The 19,608-nt window shown below is 34.3% G+C and overlaps 1 protein-coding gene across 1 annotated transcript in view; it reads left to right on the top strand.

Moving 5' to 3' along the window:
• CEP290 (centrosomal protein 290kDa) overlaps positions 1-19,608 on the top strand; it is a 94,570-nt gene that overhangs the window by 73,698 nt on the left and 1,264 nt on the right. Inside the window, exons 44-53 of the mRNA XM_011961265.1 lie at positions 1,131-1,254; positions 5,686-5,820; positions 7,027-7,113; positions 8,792-8,956; positions 9,504-9,626; positions 10,913-11,085; positions 14,221-14,362; positions 15,523-15,596; positions 16,192-16,286; positions 19,442-19,521. Of these exons, the coding sequence (XP_011816655.1) occupies positions 1,131-1,254; positions 5,686-5,820; positions 7,027-7,113; positions 8,792-8,956; positions 9,504-9,626; positions 10,913-11,085; positions 14,221-14,362; positions 15,523-15,596; positions 16,192-16,286; positions 19,442-19,521 (1,198 nt within the window). The remainder of the gene's footprint in view (positions 1-1,130; positions 1,255-5,685; positions 5,821-7,026; positions 7,114-8,791; positions 8,957-9,503; positions 9,627-10,912; positions 11,086-14,220; positions 14,363-15,522; positions 15,597-16,191; positions 16,287-19,441; positions 19,522-19,608) is intronic.

The following is a 19,608-nucleotide window of genomic DNA, read 5'->3' as shown; positions in this document are numbered from 1 at the left end:
GCAATAAACATACGTGTGCATGTGTCTTTGTAGTAGAGTAATTTATAATCCTTTGGGTATATACCCAGTAGTGGGATGGCTGGGTCATATGGTACTGTTTCTTAAAAATATTTTAGAAGTTTCCTTGATAGGGAAAAAACAAATTATTGAGGAATTTTTCTTTCTCTTGACATCTGTTTATAGTTACTGTCTTGCTCCAGCAGTAGATATTTCCCTCCATGTTTTTCTTTGTCTAAACATACGTTCAAAACAAAACACTTTTATTCTTCTTTGCAGGTTTTACAAAGGATCAAATCATTTTAATTTTAAAATCTGCTATTACTTTTAGAGGTTCTTTTTTTTTTCCCTCTAATAATGTGAGTTCATGTGGACTGAAGTAATTGGAGGATACTTTATAGAAAAGATTGAATTTGTCTTCTCTCTGAACTCTAGTTTGAATTTCTAAATTTTATGAATCATCTAGATATTAAAGAGGAGGGGCATTTCAAGGAGGAGAACCCTAGCAGAGACAAGAGGCAAGAGTAAATGTTTCATGTATGGGTAGGAGTGGATTTGTATTTACCTAAGTAAAGGTGGACTCCTGGACGGTAAGGTTGGATAGATGTGGAGGTGCCAAACCATGGAGGGTCTTGTAGGCCAGGCGGATGTTTTTAGACTTGAAGTGTTACATTTTTATCTGAAATCAGTAAGAGTCTTTTTAGATCCTTGAGCTTCTTGAGAAGACCATGGATATTATGCAATTATTATATAATGTTTTAAAATAGTATTTTAGTTTAACTATCTTATGTAATTCCATATAAATAGATGCATGTTCTTTAAAAATGTTAATGTATTTCAGTAAATCAAAATATACTTTTTGACTCGTCATTTAAAGAAGCCCTTCAGTGAATGCTCTGTAGAGGATTATTTTATAATACTAATTGCGATATCCTAATTTATTTGTTGTAAAGTTTAGAAGGTTTGAAGAATTTAAAATAAATGTAGCGTTAATAAACACACTGAACTTTTCTGTCTTGTGTTTTTATGTAGTACAACAGAAAAGTTGAAATGTGAATACTTGTATTTTTATATAGTACAACAGAGAAAAGTTGAAATGTGAACAGTAAAGAATCTCTGATTACTGTTCATAGGGCCCACCAAGCTCTTCCTCGAGATTCTGTTGTAGAAGATTTACATTTACAAAACAGATACCTCCAAGAAAAACTTCATGCTTTCGAAAAACAGCTTTCAAAGGATACATACTCTAGGCCTTCAGTAAGTGTATATCTTTTATTGTTTTTTTCTTTTTTCCATGTTTAAATGCATAAAAGTGAAATCAACTTCTTTCTTAATCGGCCAAAAGCATTACATCTTTCTCATTAATAGTAATACAGTAAGTTCAACTTTTATTTTTGCCAGATAGTGATGTGTAATAATTTATTTAATCCTTTTTAACATAATAACAGTAAACTTAAGATTCATAAGCTTTTCATAAAACTCATAAATGATTTCTAGGAATTGTAAATGTGTAGTTATTATGTATTTTTCTGTAGCAGCAGTATACGGTTAAATAGGAAAACATGTTCCAAGACTGTTTTCATTGAAATATTTATGGTATATTTTAAGCTTATAAAAACTCATTACTCATTAATGTAGAATTATTTGTTGGATTTTTTTAAATATTTAGTGTATTATTTTTGTTTCTTTTTTCTTTTCATGTGTCTTCATTCTTCCACCTTAAGCAGAATCAGGTGTGTGACACTTTATTTATATAAAGATAAAAAAACTATGTTTTTTATCTTTCTTACCATTATTAATAAATACAAAGGCATAATATTTTTCACAAAAGAAACACTTTGTTCAGAACCAAAAAACATCATGGCAACACTCAGAATTAAAAATGGGAAAAGACTAGGTGCCAAGGATGACTTACATAGTTGGGTACCTAAAAGTATTTTATAGTATTACAGTGATGATGAAAAATACAAATTAGAACATATTGTAGATCCTATTGAATTAAATAAATCAGAGTCAAGACCGAACAATAAATAAAGTCAGTTTACCTCAACAAATGGTAACTTGGCAGATTTTAACTCCTTTTTTGAAAATGAACCATGATCCTAAGGTTGGTAAAATTAATCAATAATGTTGTCAAAATGATAAACAGGAACATAAAAATGAGGAAGAGAATAAGATAGGCAAGAGTGAGAAAGGAAAGAGACACATCGCTGAAGATGTGAGTCACAACAACTACATGGACCTCTAGAATCTGCTGTGGAGGACTGTGATTATGTGACAGTTGCTGATGCTGTGGCTCACTTGTGCTGAGGGTGATGCACAGGCAGGTGATGAAAGTGATGCGTCCATCCAGCCAAGAAAGGACGCATCCTTGGTTTGGATACATGACCGTCCTTTATTTCTTTGTTAACTGAATTTTCTTAGTAAGTAGCTTACATACATATATAGTGCAAATGGGAAAGTGTGTAAGATTTAGAAAAAGTATTAACTATTAGTAAACTTTATCTTAAGCTCTAACTTTTGACTAGTTCCTAAAAAATCAGTGAATATGCATTTTCTAATTTAGTGCTTTTTTTTTTTTTTACAATTGGTGTTCACTTAATGTTATATTAGATAAATTAATAGCAAAAATAAGGCACTTTAGAGGTGATTGTTTTGTCTTAGAAACTTCTAATTCATCAGGCTATATTTAGAACTAAGATTTCACTGCGGTGAATTATATCAGTAAAATTTTGTTATAGTGTTGTGCGATGTCCTAAGATACATAGCAAGTTCCTTCAGTGGCTTTTTTTTTTTTCCTTGCCAGGTTTTATAACAGATACTTTTGTTATAATGAGAAAAGGAAACTTACATGTGTTGCTGTCTATATTGTGTTAGGCTCAGGCAGGATGCTGTGGCTTACTCCTGTAATCACTTTGGGAGGCAGAGGCAGGAAAATTGCTTGAAGCCAAGAGTTTGAGATCAGCTTGGGCAGACCCTATCTCTACAGAAAATTTAGACAGATGTGGTGGAACACATTTGTAGTCCTAGCTATTCTGGAGGCTGAAGTGGGAGGATCATTTGAGCCCAGGAGTTCGATGTTACATTGCCCTTATTGCACTCCAGCCTGGGCAACAGAGTGAGACCCTGTCTCTAAAATAATAATAATGATAATGATAAATGGTGTTAGGCTCTGTGCCTAAGTGTATTTTTCACATAGGCTGGGCAAAGTGGCTCATGCCTGCAATCCCAGCACTTTGAGAGGCCAAGGCAGCAGGAGCACTTGAAGCCAGGAGTCGAAGACCAGCCTTGAGAGACCCCATCTCTACATCTCTACCAAAACAAAAAACAAAAAAAAATTATTAACTGGGTGTGATTGTGCACACCTGTAGTTCTAGCTACTCGGGAGGCAGAGGTGGGCGGATCACTTGAGCCCAGGAGTTTGAGGTTATAGTGAGCTAAGATTGTGCCGCTGTACCCTAGCCCGGGCAACAGAACAAGACTCTGTCTCAAACAAAAACAAACAAAAAGCGCTTTGCAGAATATTAGTCTAACTCAACAGTTTATGAACTTTTTATGTACATACTACTTTTGGTTAGCTTACATTGAGATACAGAATAAGAAAAGTTTGTTCATAGAATCTATCATTTTTTTCTTTATACTGTCTACCTCAGATATTCCAGTCACCTAAGTCATGAAAACCTCAACTAAAATTAAATATCTATATGTTAAGAGAAAATGGTTGAAGGTGTTTTAATTCATAACACTTTTTTTCACGTGCTAATAAATAAGAATTTGAGACTTCTAACTCCTAGCCACTAAGAATTTGATTTTAAGCAGTTTATGGCTTTTAACCAGATTGTTATTCTGTAAGAGTTTGGAAGTCTCATGAAGGTCATTATACAGTAATTCTGTTTACAAGAGAGAGTTTCATTAGAATTTATTTTTCAGATTTGGACAATATCAACTAATACCTCTAGTTTTCTTATTTCAAAATACAAGGGAAAAATGATCCATAATCACTAATAGTAACTGCATCATATTTTAGTGAGAAATGTGTTAAAAATATCCTCATGTGAGATCTTCATCAAATAGAATTACCCTCTTCTGTAATATTTAATATATTTTATATCTACCAATTGGTGAAATTCATAGGTGTTTATCATTTGCTGAATCAAATAGGTACCACAGAAGAGAGGAAGTTGGGGAGACAGAAGAGCTTAGGGACAGGAAATTACAGATGTCTATGTCTGAAATAACCTTAAAAGTTATCCTGTCTAATGCCTTCATTTATAAAATGTAAAAACTGACAACCTTGTGAAGTGGTAGAATTTGCCTAGTATTAACCTAATAGTGGTAGCATTTGAATGTATACTTGAGCTTTCTTACTAAGTGGAAATGTATTCTTGTGATTTACATACATCAACAAAAATGTTTGTCTCCTTTTTTTTGCTACTTCATATGTGCATATGCACACACATCTCCTTAAATAAAAATCAGATGGACACATGCAGTTACTGGATATAAAAGATGTTATAAAGTCATGTATAACAGATATTTTATAATAATATATTTTAAGACCCATAATGTCGATGGAGTAACTGACTCTACAGCCCATCAAGCCAATAAAGGAGAAAAAAAAAGTTGTGCTGAATACTTTAAAAAAATTCTTTCCTATGATGCTTATAACAGTCCTGTGAGGTAGGTGGTATTCTAACTTATAGAAAAAATGTGTAGAAAAATATAATTAAGCACAGTTTTAAAAAATAAAGTTTAGAATGAGAAGTAACAGTGAACATAAATAATAACCCACTGTAGATACAGGTCAGAAGAAATGCAGATATAATATTAATGGTTTTCAAAGGAGGGAACCATTACTTTAGCTCAAAAAATGAAGGAAAGCTTTCCGAAGGAGGAAAGAATTAAGGCAGTTCTTTTGTAGCCTAGTGTATTCATTTGCTAAGGTGGCTGTAACAGACTACTACAGATTTGGTGGCTTAAACAGTAGAAATTTATGGTCTTGGTTCTGGAGACCTAGAAGTCCAAAATCAAGACATCAGCAGGGTTGATTTCCTCTGAACAATTCGAAGGAAAGATCTTTCCCAAGCCTCTCTCCTTGGATTGTAAATGGCTATCTTTTCCCTGTTTCTTTATATCATCTTCCTTCTGTATATATCTCTGTGTCTAAATCCCCAAATTTTCCCTTTTCATAAGGATACCAGTCATAGTCGAATAGGGTTTACCCTAAAATTTCATTTTAACTTGAATACCTCTATAAAGACCCAGTCTCCAAATAAAGTCACATTCTGTGGTACTGGAAATTATGACTTTAATATAAAAATATGGAAGGTAAGGGGAACACAGTTCAGCCCATAGCGGTTAGATAACAATCGTGCTTTATTTTGGACTAGTGAAACCACCATAAATCAGTTTAACCATTATGAAATGATACATGAAGGCATTATATGTGTGGACATTATTAAGTCGTACTTGACTTTCCTTCCATTGTAATTAAACCATATTACCTTTTGTTCTGTAAGTTTTGTATTCTAACTTATTTAGTTTTGGCTTTCTCTAGAACACTCCGATTTTCTCATATTCTTTTGAGGAAAAAAAGTTACCTTTTGACAGTATTTTCTTATCCAGTATGTTTTTTATGGCTTTTATTTATTAAACTTTAAAAATATTCCTAATTTCACTTCACTGAAGATTTCAGGAATAGAGTCAGATGATCATTGTCAGAGAGAACAGGAGCTTCAGAAGGAAAACTTGAAGTTGTCGTCTGAAAATATTGAACTGAAATTTCAGCTTGAACAAGCAAATAAAGATTTGCCAAGATTAAAGGTGAATTTAATGTTTTGTATTATAGTTAGGAAATCTAATGCCTAAAACTCCTTCCTTAGTTGTTATGTTTACTTGTATTAGCTTGTTAAGAAGTCAAAAATGCATTTTTCTAAAATATCATGGTGGTGGTATACTTTACTCTTTAACCTTTATTTGTTGAAAACCTACTTTGTATGAAACACTCCTCCAGGTTCTGGGAAACAACAGTCAAAAAATTCCTTACACTCATAGAACTTACGTTCTAGTGGAGAAGACTGACAATAAACAAGTCACTGAATAGTATGTCATCTAATGTTAGTGCTAAAGAGAGAAATAAAGCATGATTGCTGTAAAGAGTATGGGGAGAGGGAAGGGGTGAAATATAATAGGGTAGTAAGGGAGGTCTTCCTTATTAAGATGATGTATGAACAGAGAGCTAAGGAGAAGTAAAGAAGTGGGTCATAAAGATACTAGAAAAAGAATTACAGACAACAGAAATAGCAAGTTCAGATGTCCTAAGATGGGAAGATACGTGGTATATTTCATTAAAAATTATCACAATGTAAAATATAAGAATAATTTATTTTAGAAATTTTACTTTATTCTGATATTAATAATGATTTTTTAATCTTTGGTTTTCCAGGTCTTACCCTATTTATGGGAATCTTTTTTGCTCTTGGCTAGCTAATTGCTTCAGTTCTGTTTTCTAATCCAGAATGTTAACAATCTGTTAATTCTACTGATAATGATATAGTTTAGCTATGTCTTGCTTCTCACACTTTATTTATTTATTTATTTATTTATTTATTTATTTCAGGGCACTAATCTACCAACTTTTTACACTGTTTTTCTTTTTTTTTTTTGGTACTGCTTCTTATTCGGGTTTTTACATTGATAGAACCAATGTTAGATGTTCATTTGCCTTTTGTTCTGTACACTTGGGTAAGGATCTACATGTGCAATATATGGGACAGTTAAAATCAGAATTCTAAATTTGTATTATTGCGTCAGGCAATAATGTGAGAAATACCTCAAAATTTCATATACACAGTATACTTGTATTAATTTAACAATTTGGTTCAAAATCTTCCTCGTTAGTATAGAGACCCAATTATTTGGTTTGGCTATACAATTGAAGAGATTGATGATTCACATGGATTGTTTGCCTTTTCTTTTCAATGGCTGTAGCTATGTTAAATTATTAGGTGTTTGCTTATTGTCTTTCAGAATCAAGTCAGAGATTTGAAGGAAATGTGTGAATTTCTTAAGAAAGAAAAAGCAGAAGTTGAGCGGAAACTTGGCCGTGTTAGAGGGGTATGTGAGAATTTACCATACATTTGTTACAGTTTCAGCAGTGATAAGCCACAAATGAAAAGTTTGGATATGTTTTAACAGTACTGATATGCCTTTACAAGTGCCCTGTGTTTCAGTTTTTATTCTGCATCTGTAATATGAAACAGTAAGCATTTCTATGTGTCTCAAATTAATGTATTTTATCATCTGTATCATCTCTCTTTTTATTGAATATGCCTCCACACCTTGAAAACATTTAATTTCCAGGAATCCTTTTGTTTATGGAAGTGACTGCTAACTGGTCCTTGGTCCAGTGCTGCCATTTTGTAACCATTTCTTATGATATCTTCCCACCTTCTTGGTATAATGTTTTATAAGTACTTTGTTCCTCCCCCTCTTTTTTTGTGTTCTTGTAATTTTCTCCCTATGTTATTTTGTATTCACCTTATATAATGAATAAATGTTGCTTATGAAGTCAAGGCCAAAGACTTAAACTCCTGTTGATTTCATGTTGCTGTGGTCATAAATGGAAGCAATCATAATGCAGAGTCATTCTGGTAGTAATATTAAATATATGATGGATTCAGTGAAAATATGTGTTATTAGAAAAATATTCAGAATAGACCGGGGGCGGTGGCTCACTCCTATAATCCCAGCAATTTGGGAGGTCAAGGTGGGCGGATCACTGGAAGTCAGGAGTTCAAGACCAGCCTGGCCAACATGGTGAAACCCTATCTCTACTAAAAATATGAAAATTAGCTGGGTGTGGTGGCTCATGCCTGTAATCTCAGCTACTCAGGAGGTTGAGGCAGGAGAACTGCTTGAACCTGGCAGGCGGAGGTTACAGTGAGCCGTGGTCACAGAACCGTACTCTAGCCTGTGCGACAGAGCGAGACTCCATCTTAAAAAAAAAAAAAGGAAAAATATTCAAAACAGTATCTTGCTGACAGCAACATTTTTTTCATCAATGAAAATATGTGTTAGTTTGACCTTTTCTATCTAAGTTAATTATGAAAGTACATACTGAAATGATGTACAAGTTTATATTTCAGAATTAGTCATGGATGATTAACTAAAATGCGAAAAAAAAATTAAGCATACTGTTTGACTAAACTGTTAAAAATTATTTTTATTTTAAACGATAAGCAGTTAAACTTATTGATGACTCATCTCTGTTGATATATTTATGTGAAGTTTTTTATTTCAGATATCTCTTCTATTTATGTTAAACATAAATTGAATCTCTAAGCAATAGCATTTCTTAGAGAAAATTGCCTCTATTATGTTGCAGTTAAAATTTAATTACTCGTGAGCTCTTTAAAGACACAATTTCTCTTGTGTGGTTTTATTTCGAATGAAGAAAAACTGATATACTGGAGAGAACATTAGCTAAATAGAATATTTAGACTTAATCATTTTGATAAGACATCAAGACTAGACTATTTAAGATGTTACTTATTAGCTGAATGATTTTAGGAGTGTCAAATTTCCTTAGTCTTGGTTTTCTTGTATTTAAAATGGAAATTATAATTCCTATCTCATAGAAGTGTTTTAAGGATGAATTGAATTAACACAGTTTTGACTTCAGATATTAGGAATTATTAATATTGAATATAATGAGCCTGTTGTATTGTTGGTGCTTTGTATTATACTCTCTAAAATATTGATTAAATTAAAAATTTAACATATTCTTTCGTAGTCTGGTAGAAGTGGAAAGACAATCCCAGAACTGGAAAAAACCATTGGTTTAATGAAAAAAGTAGTTGAAAAAGTCCAGAGAGAAAATGAACAGTTGAAAAAAGCATCAGGAATATTGACTAGTGAAAAAATGGCTAATATTGAGCAAGAAAATGAAAAATTGAAGGTAATTTTTTTAATGTGATCATTTTTAGGGGAATATTTTACTGTTTTAATTTGTTACTATTTAGGAAAATTTCAAATATGCTCATTACTATATAAAATGGCTTTAATGAATACAGTACAGATTTTATACACATAGAAAAAAACTTACGAGAGTCAAGGCTAAGGGTTATAGAGTAGGTCCACCTGATCTTTCTTGTTATTTCAAGACCAATACTTTTCTGACAGCATAGATTAATTACCTGTGTTTCTTTTTAAAAATACAGACGCCCAAGCTCCCATCCCTGAAATTGATTTAATTATTTTAGGGTGGGTCCTGACACAGGTATGTTTGTTGTTGTTACTATTTTAAGTCATCAATTTATTCTAATATGTAGCCAACATTGGGAACTTCTGTTCTGACTAATATTCAAATGAAGACTGTAATTTGTAATCATATCAAATATGGTTTCTAAAACTACTTTGAAGTAAGATTTATGAGTTTATGAGATTATCTTTTATTTCCTTGTTTTGATAATGTACAGTTTTTATTTTGTTTGTTTTTTTATTAGGCTGAATTAGAAAAACTTAAAGCTCATTTTGGGCATCAGTTGAGCATGCACTATGAATCCAAGACCAAAGGCACAGAAAAAATTATTGCTGAAAATGAAAAGCTTCGTAAAGAACTTAAAAAAGTATGACTTTTATGACTGATTATAATTATTGATTTTTATTTTACGTAATACCTCTTGGAAAAACTGAAAGTAGATCCTTGATGAGAGTGCCTATTCAAGGTGGATATTAAGAGATTGAGGAATTGTGTTTCTATGCCTGCTGTCATCACATTCCACCATGAAAAACATTGATAATAAAAGTTAATAAGTTTAGAGGCACTATAATATACACATTACTCAGCCTAGATTCAATTTCTAGCTCTATTATTTGTTAGTCATGGGAACTAGGGCCAGCTTGTTATCCCTTCTCTATTCCTCAGTTTCCTCTGTAAAATTTTCATCTGTAAACTTGGGAATATTAAGTGTATCTATCTCACAGAGCTCTGTGGAATTTAGTTAATGTTTGTGCACATGATTTAGGCCAATTTATAGTAAGGAGTATATGAAACTGCCTTGTTAAACAGTAAGATTTATTTTGTTTATTCAGCAAAATATATAGATATTGTTATTTATATGGAAGATCTAGTGAAGAAGTTAAAAATTAATATTTTATAACTAGTTAGAATATTATCAGAATGTATTAAGAGACCAAATGATACTGTGCTTGGAATGTGGATGTTTAATAATAGAAATAATCTACACTTTGGGAGGCTGAGGTGGGCAGATCACAAGGTCAGGAATTCAAGACCAGCCTGACCAATATAGTGAAACCTGGTCTCTACTAAAAATGCAGAAATTAGCTGGGCATGTTGGCGTGCCTGTAATCCCAGCTACTCAGGAAGCTGAAGCAGGAGAATCACTTGAACCCGGGAGGTGGAGGTTGCAGTGAGCTGAGATCGCACCACTACACTACAGCCTGGGCAACAGAGCGAGACTCCATCTCAAACAAACAAACAAACAACAACAACAAAAAGAAATAATCCACGTTACTTACACATACTTTATGCTTATAGCTAGGTCTCATAAGCATTAGGAAGTCAAAACAAAGAATCTCTTATATGCGTAAAGGTATAAACTATCCCATTTTTCTAAAAATATTACAGAGGAACAAAATGTCAAATTTAAAGTAATCACTAGTAACTAAATATATTTCTCTGACCTCATTTTCATGATCTGTTGTTCTAATTATTATGACCATATTGCTGCTTTAAAGGAGGGGGAATGTTGAATTTATTGAAATTTTAATCAGCATTTAAGAGCCCCAGGTTATTTTTTTTCCCCATTTGTAATGATAATTTTGAATACACTGAATCTATGAGAACAGTATTATGTTTTCTCATAAAATACTAATTAGCATTTAATGATAGGAAACTGATGCTGCAGAGAAATTACGGATAGCAAAGAATAATTTAGAGATATTAAATGAGAAGATGACAGTTCAACTAGAAGAGACTGGTAAGAGATTGCAGTTTGCAGAAAGCAGAGGTCCACAGCTTGAAGGTGCTGACAGTAAGAGCTGGAAATCCATTGTGGTTACAAGGTAGGAACAGAATTTTAAACTTGTACAAAGTTTAATCATTTCAAATTTTGGTATTATTATTTTAAAAGACAACACTTCTGAATAACCTGGTTTCTTCCTGATGAACAGTTTGTTTGGTTGTTGTTTTAACGTAATACTTTTTTTTCTCTTGTAATATTGATGGAGACTTTTTCTTCCTTGAAATGTTTAACTTGTTTAACCTTGTTTGGGTGGCAGGGCATGGGCATGGAACAGAGTAGAGCTGGGGCTGGGCAAAGGAGTTGGAGCTGTGTGTGTATCATGAAGCTGTCATCAGCTATGACTCTAGGCTAAGGCTGCTTAGCTTCTCCTGGGTGCTATTTTTCTCCAACTGCAGCTTCAGTTTCTTGATTGTATAACTTGCTTTCTCAAATATGAGCCAGGAATGATTGAGCTGTCTTATCACAACGTGTGGCATACTGGATCTAGTCTGTGCTGTAATGCTTTTAGAGTTATATCCTGGGCAACTTTTTCTTCTGATAGCCCCAAGAGGTGAATTCAGCAGCAGTGTTGATGTCTTACTGGCTTTTACTTTCTGATACTTTATTTTCTCCCATCCTGAATACATGGAATTCCAACCTGTGAAACTAATTTTTGTGGCTATGAAAGAGGTGGTGGGAGTTTATGAGTAAACATTCAGTCTGTTGCCACTATCATCATGTGTGGTTCATCATGACTGTGATGAGTAGGTAAAAGGCTCTTCATGTCATTCTCATTTCCAATTTTAAGCAGCTGCTTCAAGGAGCCTGGATGTCATTGAACAGTGGGATCCTGCCCATGTCTTGTCCCATTAAAGCCATCCCATATGAAGTGGTATCCTTTACCATCTAGCACATCTGCCGCCCCCATTTCAAAAGGCATACTCATCTTTATCTCTCAACATTCTCATACAATTCCTTATGTCCATGCACCTCCAGTATCCCCTTTGATGTCTTTGAGGGCTTCATCTTCCCTCTCTGCTCTTTGGAATGGTCTTGATGGAAGGCAAGATAGCGATCACTACAAGTAGGATGGGAGTCTTAGCATTGTGAGGCTACAGCAAGTCCCACAGAGGGCCTGCTGCACTGCACTTGCCCCTGTCAACCAAGTCTAAGGAGAAAAGAGAAAGATTAAGCAGATGCTTTAAAGGATAGCTCAGATGGCCATGAAGTCATGGAGAAGTCCTTGGTTCCTGTCCGAATACTAAATCTAGAGTAGCCAGAATCCACACTTCTCCACTCTAGCTCTCACTTTTCCCATCTACATAATGGGAAAAATTACTCTGTAAGAAGGCCAGTGTCAGAGTTAGATGAAATAACAAATGTGATGGTATGGAGTGGGGGAAGGGGGTCTCTTCTACTGTCTTCTTGGACCCTAGCAGTGGCTCTTAGCCAGCAGCCCTCTCCATTGATTTCTTGGTCGTTCCTTTGTTTTCTTCTATAATCACATATGGACTCAGAATGTTTTTGAGTTACTCTGAAATCTATTTATTCAACAGATATTTACTTAGTACCTCCTATTGCCAGACTCTGCCTTTATGTTGGATATTATTTTTAAAAAGCCCACCTTGCCTAGGTTTCTTCAAAGGACCAGGTAGGTTCTGTGGTTTAGAAAGACCTAATTCTTACTGTGATCTTAAGTAACTTACATCGTTTCTGTGGGCTCAAGTTCTTTCTAACAGGGCTCTCTGGGGCTACATAAGAAATTGTTAGTGCAAAAAGGGTTTATAAGGTTTATAAATGGTTAGTAGAGGTGATGATGATATTTAACCATAATTGAAGATGACTTTGCATTTTAGATCATATATGTGTTTTTAGTCTGAGAACAATACAGGTCACTGAGCATACCGTAAGCCTTCAGTAAACCATTTGCAGAAGACATAAGTCTAAGTAGAAATCTCTTGACAGAGAGGGGCTCCTTTTGATCGTTGACCTCCAGGTTCCCTAAATCCGTTAAAAAAGAAAAAAGAAAAGAAAAAAATTCACTAAAGTTTAAATCTGGGAGGATTATACACCTTTCTCAATAAAGCAGTTCAGAGAGATCTCTTTTGGGACCCATGACACAGGTCTTGCTCATGCTGACATCCTTATAGTTGCTTTATTATTCATTCAGCAAACTTATTAACACATATTCTATGTCAGGCCTTTTCCTGACTGCTGGGACAAACCAGGGTGATGTGGGGGCAGTTTTACATAGGGTGATCAGAGAGGCCCTCTCTGCTTGGGTGGCTTTTGAACAGAAAATTAGATGAAGTGAAGGAGTAAGCTTCTGATATTTCACCATTTACTTGTGGTAGATCTGTGATGTCTCTGTTGAGTTAAAAACATTCCCTTCTAATCTAAGTTTCTAAGATCTATCAAAAGCTGTTTGAATGTGTTTAGACAAACATAATTTTCCTTTCTTGTATTATCCTAGCAGATTTTGTTGCCAAAGCTATACTGGCCATTTTAACTTAGAATGCAGTCTTTCTATCCATTTCTCTGGAAAAGTTTGGATATTGTAAGCATTATATTTCTTTAGGTATGATGAACCAGTAGAACTGTTCGGCTCAATTATGAAATTTTTTTTCTGGAGTCTATTTTTTTTGAACTATTAATTGTTTCTTTAATGATTATAAATCTATTCAGATTTTTACAAGCTTTATCCCTCTCCCATCATACACTATTTTTCTCACCCATGCTTTTGCACAGTATTTTCCTCTCCCTGTAGTGTTTTTCTGCACACCTCCTATGTGTATCTGTATATGTGAGAAAAGCTTTTTATTTGCCATCTTTGTATTTCTAAGAATATCTAGTAATATAGAATTTTCTATTCCAAAGAATTTTACTTTGTATTTTCTTATTTTGTGATTGAAAAAGGGTATTAATTTTAAAATGGTCAAATCAGGCTCCGTCCTTGTTTACAATCATGGAAAATACCCAAATCCTTTATTTTGAATGGGCCATCTGTTAATTAGGGATACCTTATCTCTTGCCACCACCTTTTAATGGTAAATAAATACGTAGCTGAAACCTTGACTAGATGAAACAGTAAAATAAGATATTCTTGCTTATTTTTAGTACGGTAATTTGAACTGACTTTTAAATCAGTGACATAAATTATTTGCCATGTCTATACTTTTTTTCTTTATACTTTTAGAATGTATGAAACCAAGTTAAAAGAATTGGAAACTGATATTGCCAAAAAAAATCAAAGCATTACTGACCTTAAACAGCTTGTAAAAGAAGCAACAGAGAGAGAACAAAAAGTTAAGAAATACACTGAAGACCTTGAAGAACAGGTAAGTAATGTAATTTTTCTTTACATGATAAAATAACACATAATATCGCAGGATGTTCCTTGCATTGTCTTCTATAGATAAAAATGGATTCGATTAAGAAGACCCGTCTAACTGAAGGGCACCCCATTCACCCATTTGCTTAAGCCAGAAACTTTGGATCATCAACGACTTCATTCTTTTCATTCTCCACATCTTTTTTTTATCGTTAAATCATGTCATCTCTATTTTCAAACTATATCCCAAATCTGACCACTTCTTGGCATCTTAAGACATCACTACCAGTCTTGTCCAGGCTATTGTTTTATACCTGAATAACTGCAATAATTTCCAAGCTGGTATCTCAGCTTCCACTCTTGCATTATTTCACCCTATTTCTATTTCTGGTCTGTGTCCACACAGTTGCCAAGTAACCCTTTTAAAACCTAAAGCACATCACAAAGCACAAAGTCCTATCCTCAGAATCTTCCAGTGGTTCTCCATCACCCTAAAATAAAACTTCAAAGTTCTTTTCATATCCCAAAACAATATATGAGGTCTGGCACCCAGTTTTCTTCCCAATCTCATCTTCTACCACTTTTCCGTTCATTTCATTCTCAATGTTTTATTCACATTAACCTTCTTTCAGTACTTTAAACAATCCAAACTCGTTTAAGCGTTAAGTCCTTACACTTGTTTCCTTTGTTTAGAATGCTGTTCACCCAAATATTCTTATAGCTTGCTCCCAGACTTCATGTCTCTGATGAAATAGAGGCTCCTCAGAGAGACCTTCCTAACCCTAACCCTATACTACTTGCCATCACTCTTTATCCTCTTACCCTGGATTATTTTTTCTTGATAGCTCTTCCTACCATCTGGCACTATTATTACATCATATCATGTTACATACACATTCTTTGTGTTTCCACACTAAACGAGGACCATGCAAGATGGAACATTACCTATTTTGTTCACTGCTGTAGCCTCTGTGCCTAGGACAATGCCAGTTATGCAGTAGTTATTCAGTACTTGTTGAATGAATGGTGAATAGAACATAGAAATTTGCCTATGCATGCTTTTGAAAACCAGATTTTAATATTATGCTTTGTTAAAAATGTGTATCTTTATAAATCCTCGTATTTCCATAGCAAACCTTATCTTCTAACTTTTCATTGTCCCCAAAGATTAAGATTCTTAAACATGTTCCTGAAGGTGCTGAGACAGAGCAAGGCCTCAAACGGGAGCTTCAAGTTCTTAGGTGTGTCATGTGTTCATATGACTACTTTGTTTCTTTTAAATAAAAATTGTTAGTTTTTATATACTCAGAATTGCTACAACTAGAGACAAACATTTTTCAACTTTACTGCTTAACAGGCTTATTAGGTCCTTATTTCTTCCTTCTAATGCTAATCACTCTCTTTTTCATAATACACACTGGAAAAAAGGATAAACCCAACTCTAATATGTTTCCAGTTTGTAATTTAGTTTAAACTTTTCTAAGAACATAGAATGAATTAATCCTTAGCTTCCCAGAGGAAACTACTAATGAAAGAGAACAAGTAATTTTTTTTTACTTTCAGGAGTCTCTGTAGCCCACTTTCATTAGGCTCCTCATAACAAAACCACTCTTGCAAATGACCTCAGGTCAGATATTAAGAAAACTGTGAAGGCTTTTGTATTCCAGGCTTTTTGTTTGAGAATGGTGACATTGTAGCATTGAGAGTAAATGTTTACTTTGATAAAGACTAGCTTGTTCTGATTACTGTACATCACTAGTTCATAAGAAATGCCCATATATTTTATGAAGCAATACCTGCCTTATTTTTTTTTAACACATTATCATTGTGTTCTAGATTAGCTAATAGTCAGCTGGATAAAGAGAAAGCAGAATTAATCCATCAGATAGAAGCTAACAAGGACCAAAGTGGAGCCGAAAGCACGATACCTGGTAATGTATTTTAAAAAACATGTTAGCTACCCCCAAGTTTTTGAATTTGGGTTTACCTTTTTTTTTTTTTTTTTCTTTTGGCTCAGATTTCTGATCATTGTCTCACTGAAAAATCAAATTCCTGATAAGTTTTGGATCTCTTGTCTCTCCTCCATGCTATTAATATAAAAATATTCCCATTTTTCTCTTTGTGTTGTTTATACTATGGAATAGCAAGTACCCAAGTGTTTTTCTCTTTGTTCTCCATCTGGGTGTTACAGATTTAATCACAATACAGGGCTAAGCAATGAATACTAAATCTGTTGCTTCCAGTTTCTAAGTATAGGCTCTTTCAAGTCCTTTGAACATTTTTAAAAACTGCAAATAAGTAAATACTGCCTATATTTTTTTCCTTTTACAAAGTAAAAGAAAGTATCTTTCTGCTGCCTTCCATTCCCATTCAAAAGTGATCATTCCTCATTCCTACATATACATACATACATTTATATATATATATCACACATATGCATACATGTGTTTGTGTGTTCATATGTACAATAGATCCTCATTATTTGTGGATTCTGTGTTTTCTAAATCACCTGCTCACTAAAGCGTGTATGTAATCCCCAAATCAACACTTGCAGCACATTTGCAGACATCCACAGAGCCTTGGAAAGTTTGAATAATCCAACCTACATGTCCCCAGCAGAGGTTCAACAAGGCAGTGCTCAGTATCCTCATTTCAGTTTTCATAGAGAAATGAGCAGAGGATGGAGACGGTAGAGGGCAGCACAGCATAGTGCAAGAAGCTGTGGCTCTGGGGTCTGTTGGAAGGGATTTGAATCCCAGTTCTGAGGCTTGTTAGTGCTTTAGGCTTAGGAGAGTCACAAACACTTCTGAACCTTTTCTTATGTAAATAAATAGAATTTACCAGGATGAGTTATCTTTAGGATTTAAGATTATCATGTGTGAGATATGTAGGTGTATGCATGTATATGCATGTCTGTACATATTTCCCCTAGCAGCAGTGGTTTGATATTCACTAATTGGGCTGACTTTATAGACCAAAGCTACTGTGGATAGAGAATAGACTTTGTTTGCATATACGTATATATATTTTCTTGGCAACTGACATAAAATTGAACTCATACTATACACATGTCTAGCGTATTTGCCTTTAACAGTTTATCCTGGACATCTTTTGAGGTCTGTTCATAAATCTGTCTCATCCATTTAATAATTCTATAGTGTATTATTACATGTATAAGCACATTGAACCATTTATGTTTTGGTGGATAGTTTGCTTCCAAGTTTCTGCTTTTATAAAATATAATTAATCTCTTGACCTTATTATGCACATTGTTTGATAGTATGATAGAAATGCCATTCTCTCCAAAGGATTATACCAATTTATATCTGAACTATCTTTGACTATTTCTTGTAGCTTTTTCAATATGGTATGTAGTGCTATTACTAATTTGTAATAAAAGCCATCATGTGTGAGTTGTACTCGACACTATGTTAACTGCCTTACAAGCATTCTATATTTACACCCATATATGATAGGTATTACTGTCTCCATTTTATGTGATAAACAGATTCAAAGTGGTTAAGTAACCATTCTCTAAGGTCAGCTAGGAAATAGCAGAGGCAGGATTAAAATCTAAATCTATGAAACTCCACAGCTCCTTGGCATTCCTAGCCCTTAACCGCTATACTGTGCTATGTCTTGGTAACTAAAAGTACCTACTAAATACTCACAAAATATGCCTTATAGCAGCCTGCTTGGTTTGTACTAGACTACAGTATTAATGCTGTTGATGTTAGGAAAATTTTATAATTTTCCTTCCATCCATATATTAACCAGCCCCAACAGTGCTTAACTTCTGAGATAAGAGATCAGGTGCATGTGCATTAAGGGTCGTATGGCCATAGATAGTTCTCTAATCTTTCTAAACCTCAGTTTCTTAAGCAAATTTCTGAGCCTTCAAAATTCCTTATCTCTGATGTGAAGTAAACAGATTACCTGTCATTGTTCTAAGATTAAGGCTTAAAATCAAACCAGAAATGTTTTGGAAATTCTAAGTCACTTTCTACATAAGTGGTAAGATAACTTTTAAGATACTTGTCCCAGGCCCAGCACAGTAGCACACACCTGTAATCCCAGCACTTTGGGAGGCTGAAGCAGGCAGATCACCTGAGATCAGGAGTTCGAGACCACTCTGGTCAACATGGTAAAACTGGTCTCTACTAAAAATATAAAAATTAGCCAGGCGTGGTGGTGCTTGCCTGTAATCCCAGCTACAAGGGAGGCTAAAGCAGGAGAATCGCTTTAGCCTGGGAGGCAGTGGTTGTTGCAGTGAGCCAAGATTGCGCCATTACACTCTAGCCTGGGCAACAGAGTGAGACTGTCTCAAAAAAAGATACTTGTCCCAGCCATGAAAATGTTTGCTGCCTCTTCTCAAACTTTTAATTTTATTCTTCAATGGCTGTAAAATATGACTTGACTCATTAAATGCAGTGTAATATAAAGAAAAGAGGTATCTAGCAAAGATAGCATTAAAGCAAAAACCGTATTTGCCTGCTGATACAGTTAGAGGTATGTTAACTTGCAGGGTAAATCCAATAAATAACTTTTGTGCTGTATTTGTAGACTTTTGTTTTCCTACCAAAGTATCAGGGCTATGTATGTCTTATCTTTGTATTACACAGCTTGCATGACACATTTTGCACATAGTAATTGCACAGTAAACATGTAGTAACCCACATGGAATAGCCAATGCTGTGTTGGATAGTGGGAGCATTTGGCCAGCTTATGGTTATAGCCCCTTACCCAACAGTCTGCTTTTCTTCTGTTGTACTTTTAGTACCTAACAAGTTTTCCTGGCTTTAGAATTTTTTCCGTGTAAAATTTGTCATGTGAAAAAAAAAACACTTGGCCTGTATTTCTAATACCTAGCAAATAACCTCTTTTTGCCTGCTATGAAATTACAATACTTGATGGAGGGAGGTAGCATCAAGTGTTTACATCCTTAAGTATTTCAGCCATAAAATCCAGTATTTTCCAGGTTCTAGGTTTCGTGAAACAAATCTCTGTTCTCTAGAACAAATCCATTACTTTGAACTCATTCGTAGTGGGAAAAAGCTGAGTTTAACTTGTATAACTTTTTTGACAGATGCTGATCAACTAAAGGAAAAAGTAAAAGATCTAGAGACACAGCTCAAAATGTCAGATCTAGAAAAGCAGCATTTGAAGGTAATATTTATTTTAGTATCATTTTGTGAAAATAGCTGTTGAAAACTATTTTCATTACCATCTTAGAGTTTTCAGTACGTATCCTAA

This window comes from Colobus angolensis, unplaced genomic scaffold (assembly GCF_000951035.1).
Source record: "Colobus angolensis palliatus isolate OR3802 unplaced genomic scaffold, Cang.pa_1.0 Scaffold543, whole genome shotgun sequence".
NCBI lineage: Eukaryota > Metazoa > Chordata > Mammalia > Primates > Cercopithecidae > Colobus > Colobus angolensis.
The sequence above is the reverse complement of the archived record's forward strand: the minus strand, read 5'-3'. Positions and strand labels throughout refer to the sequence as shown.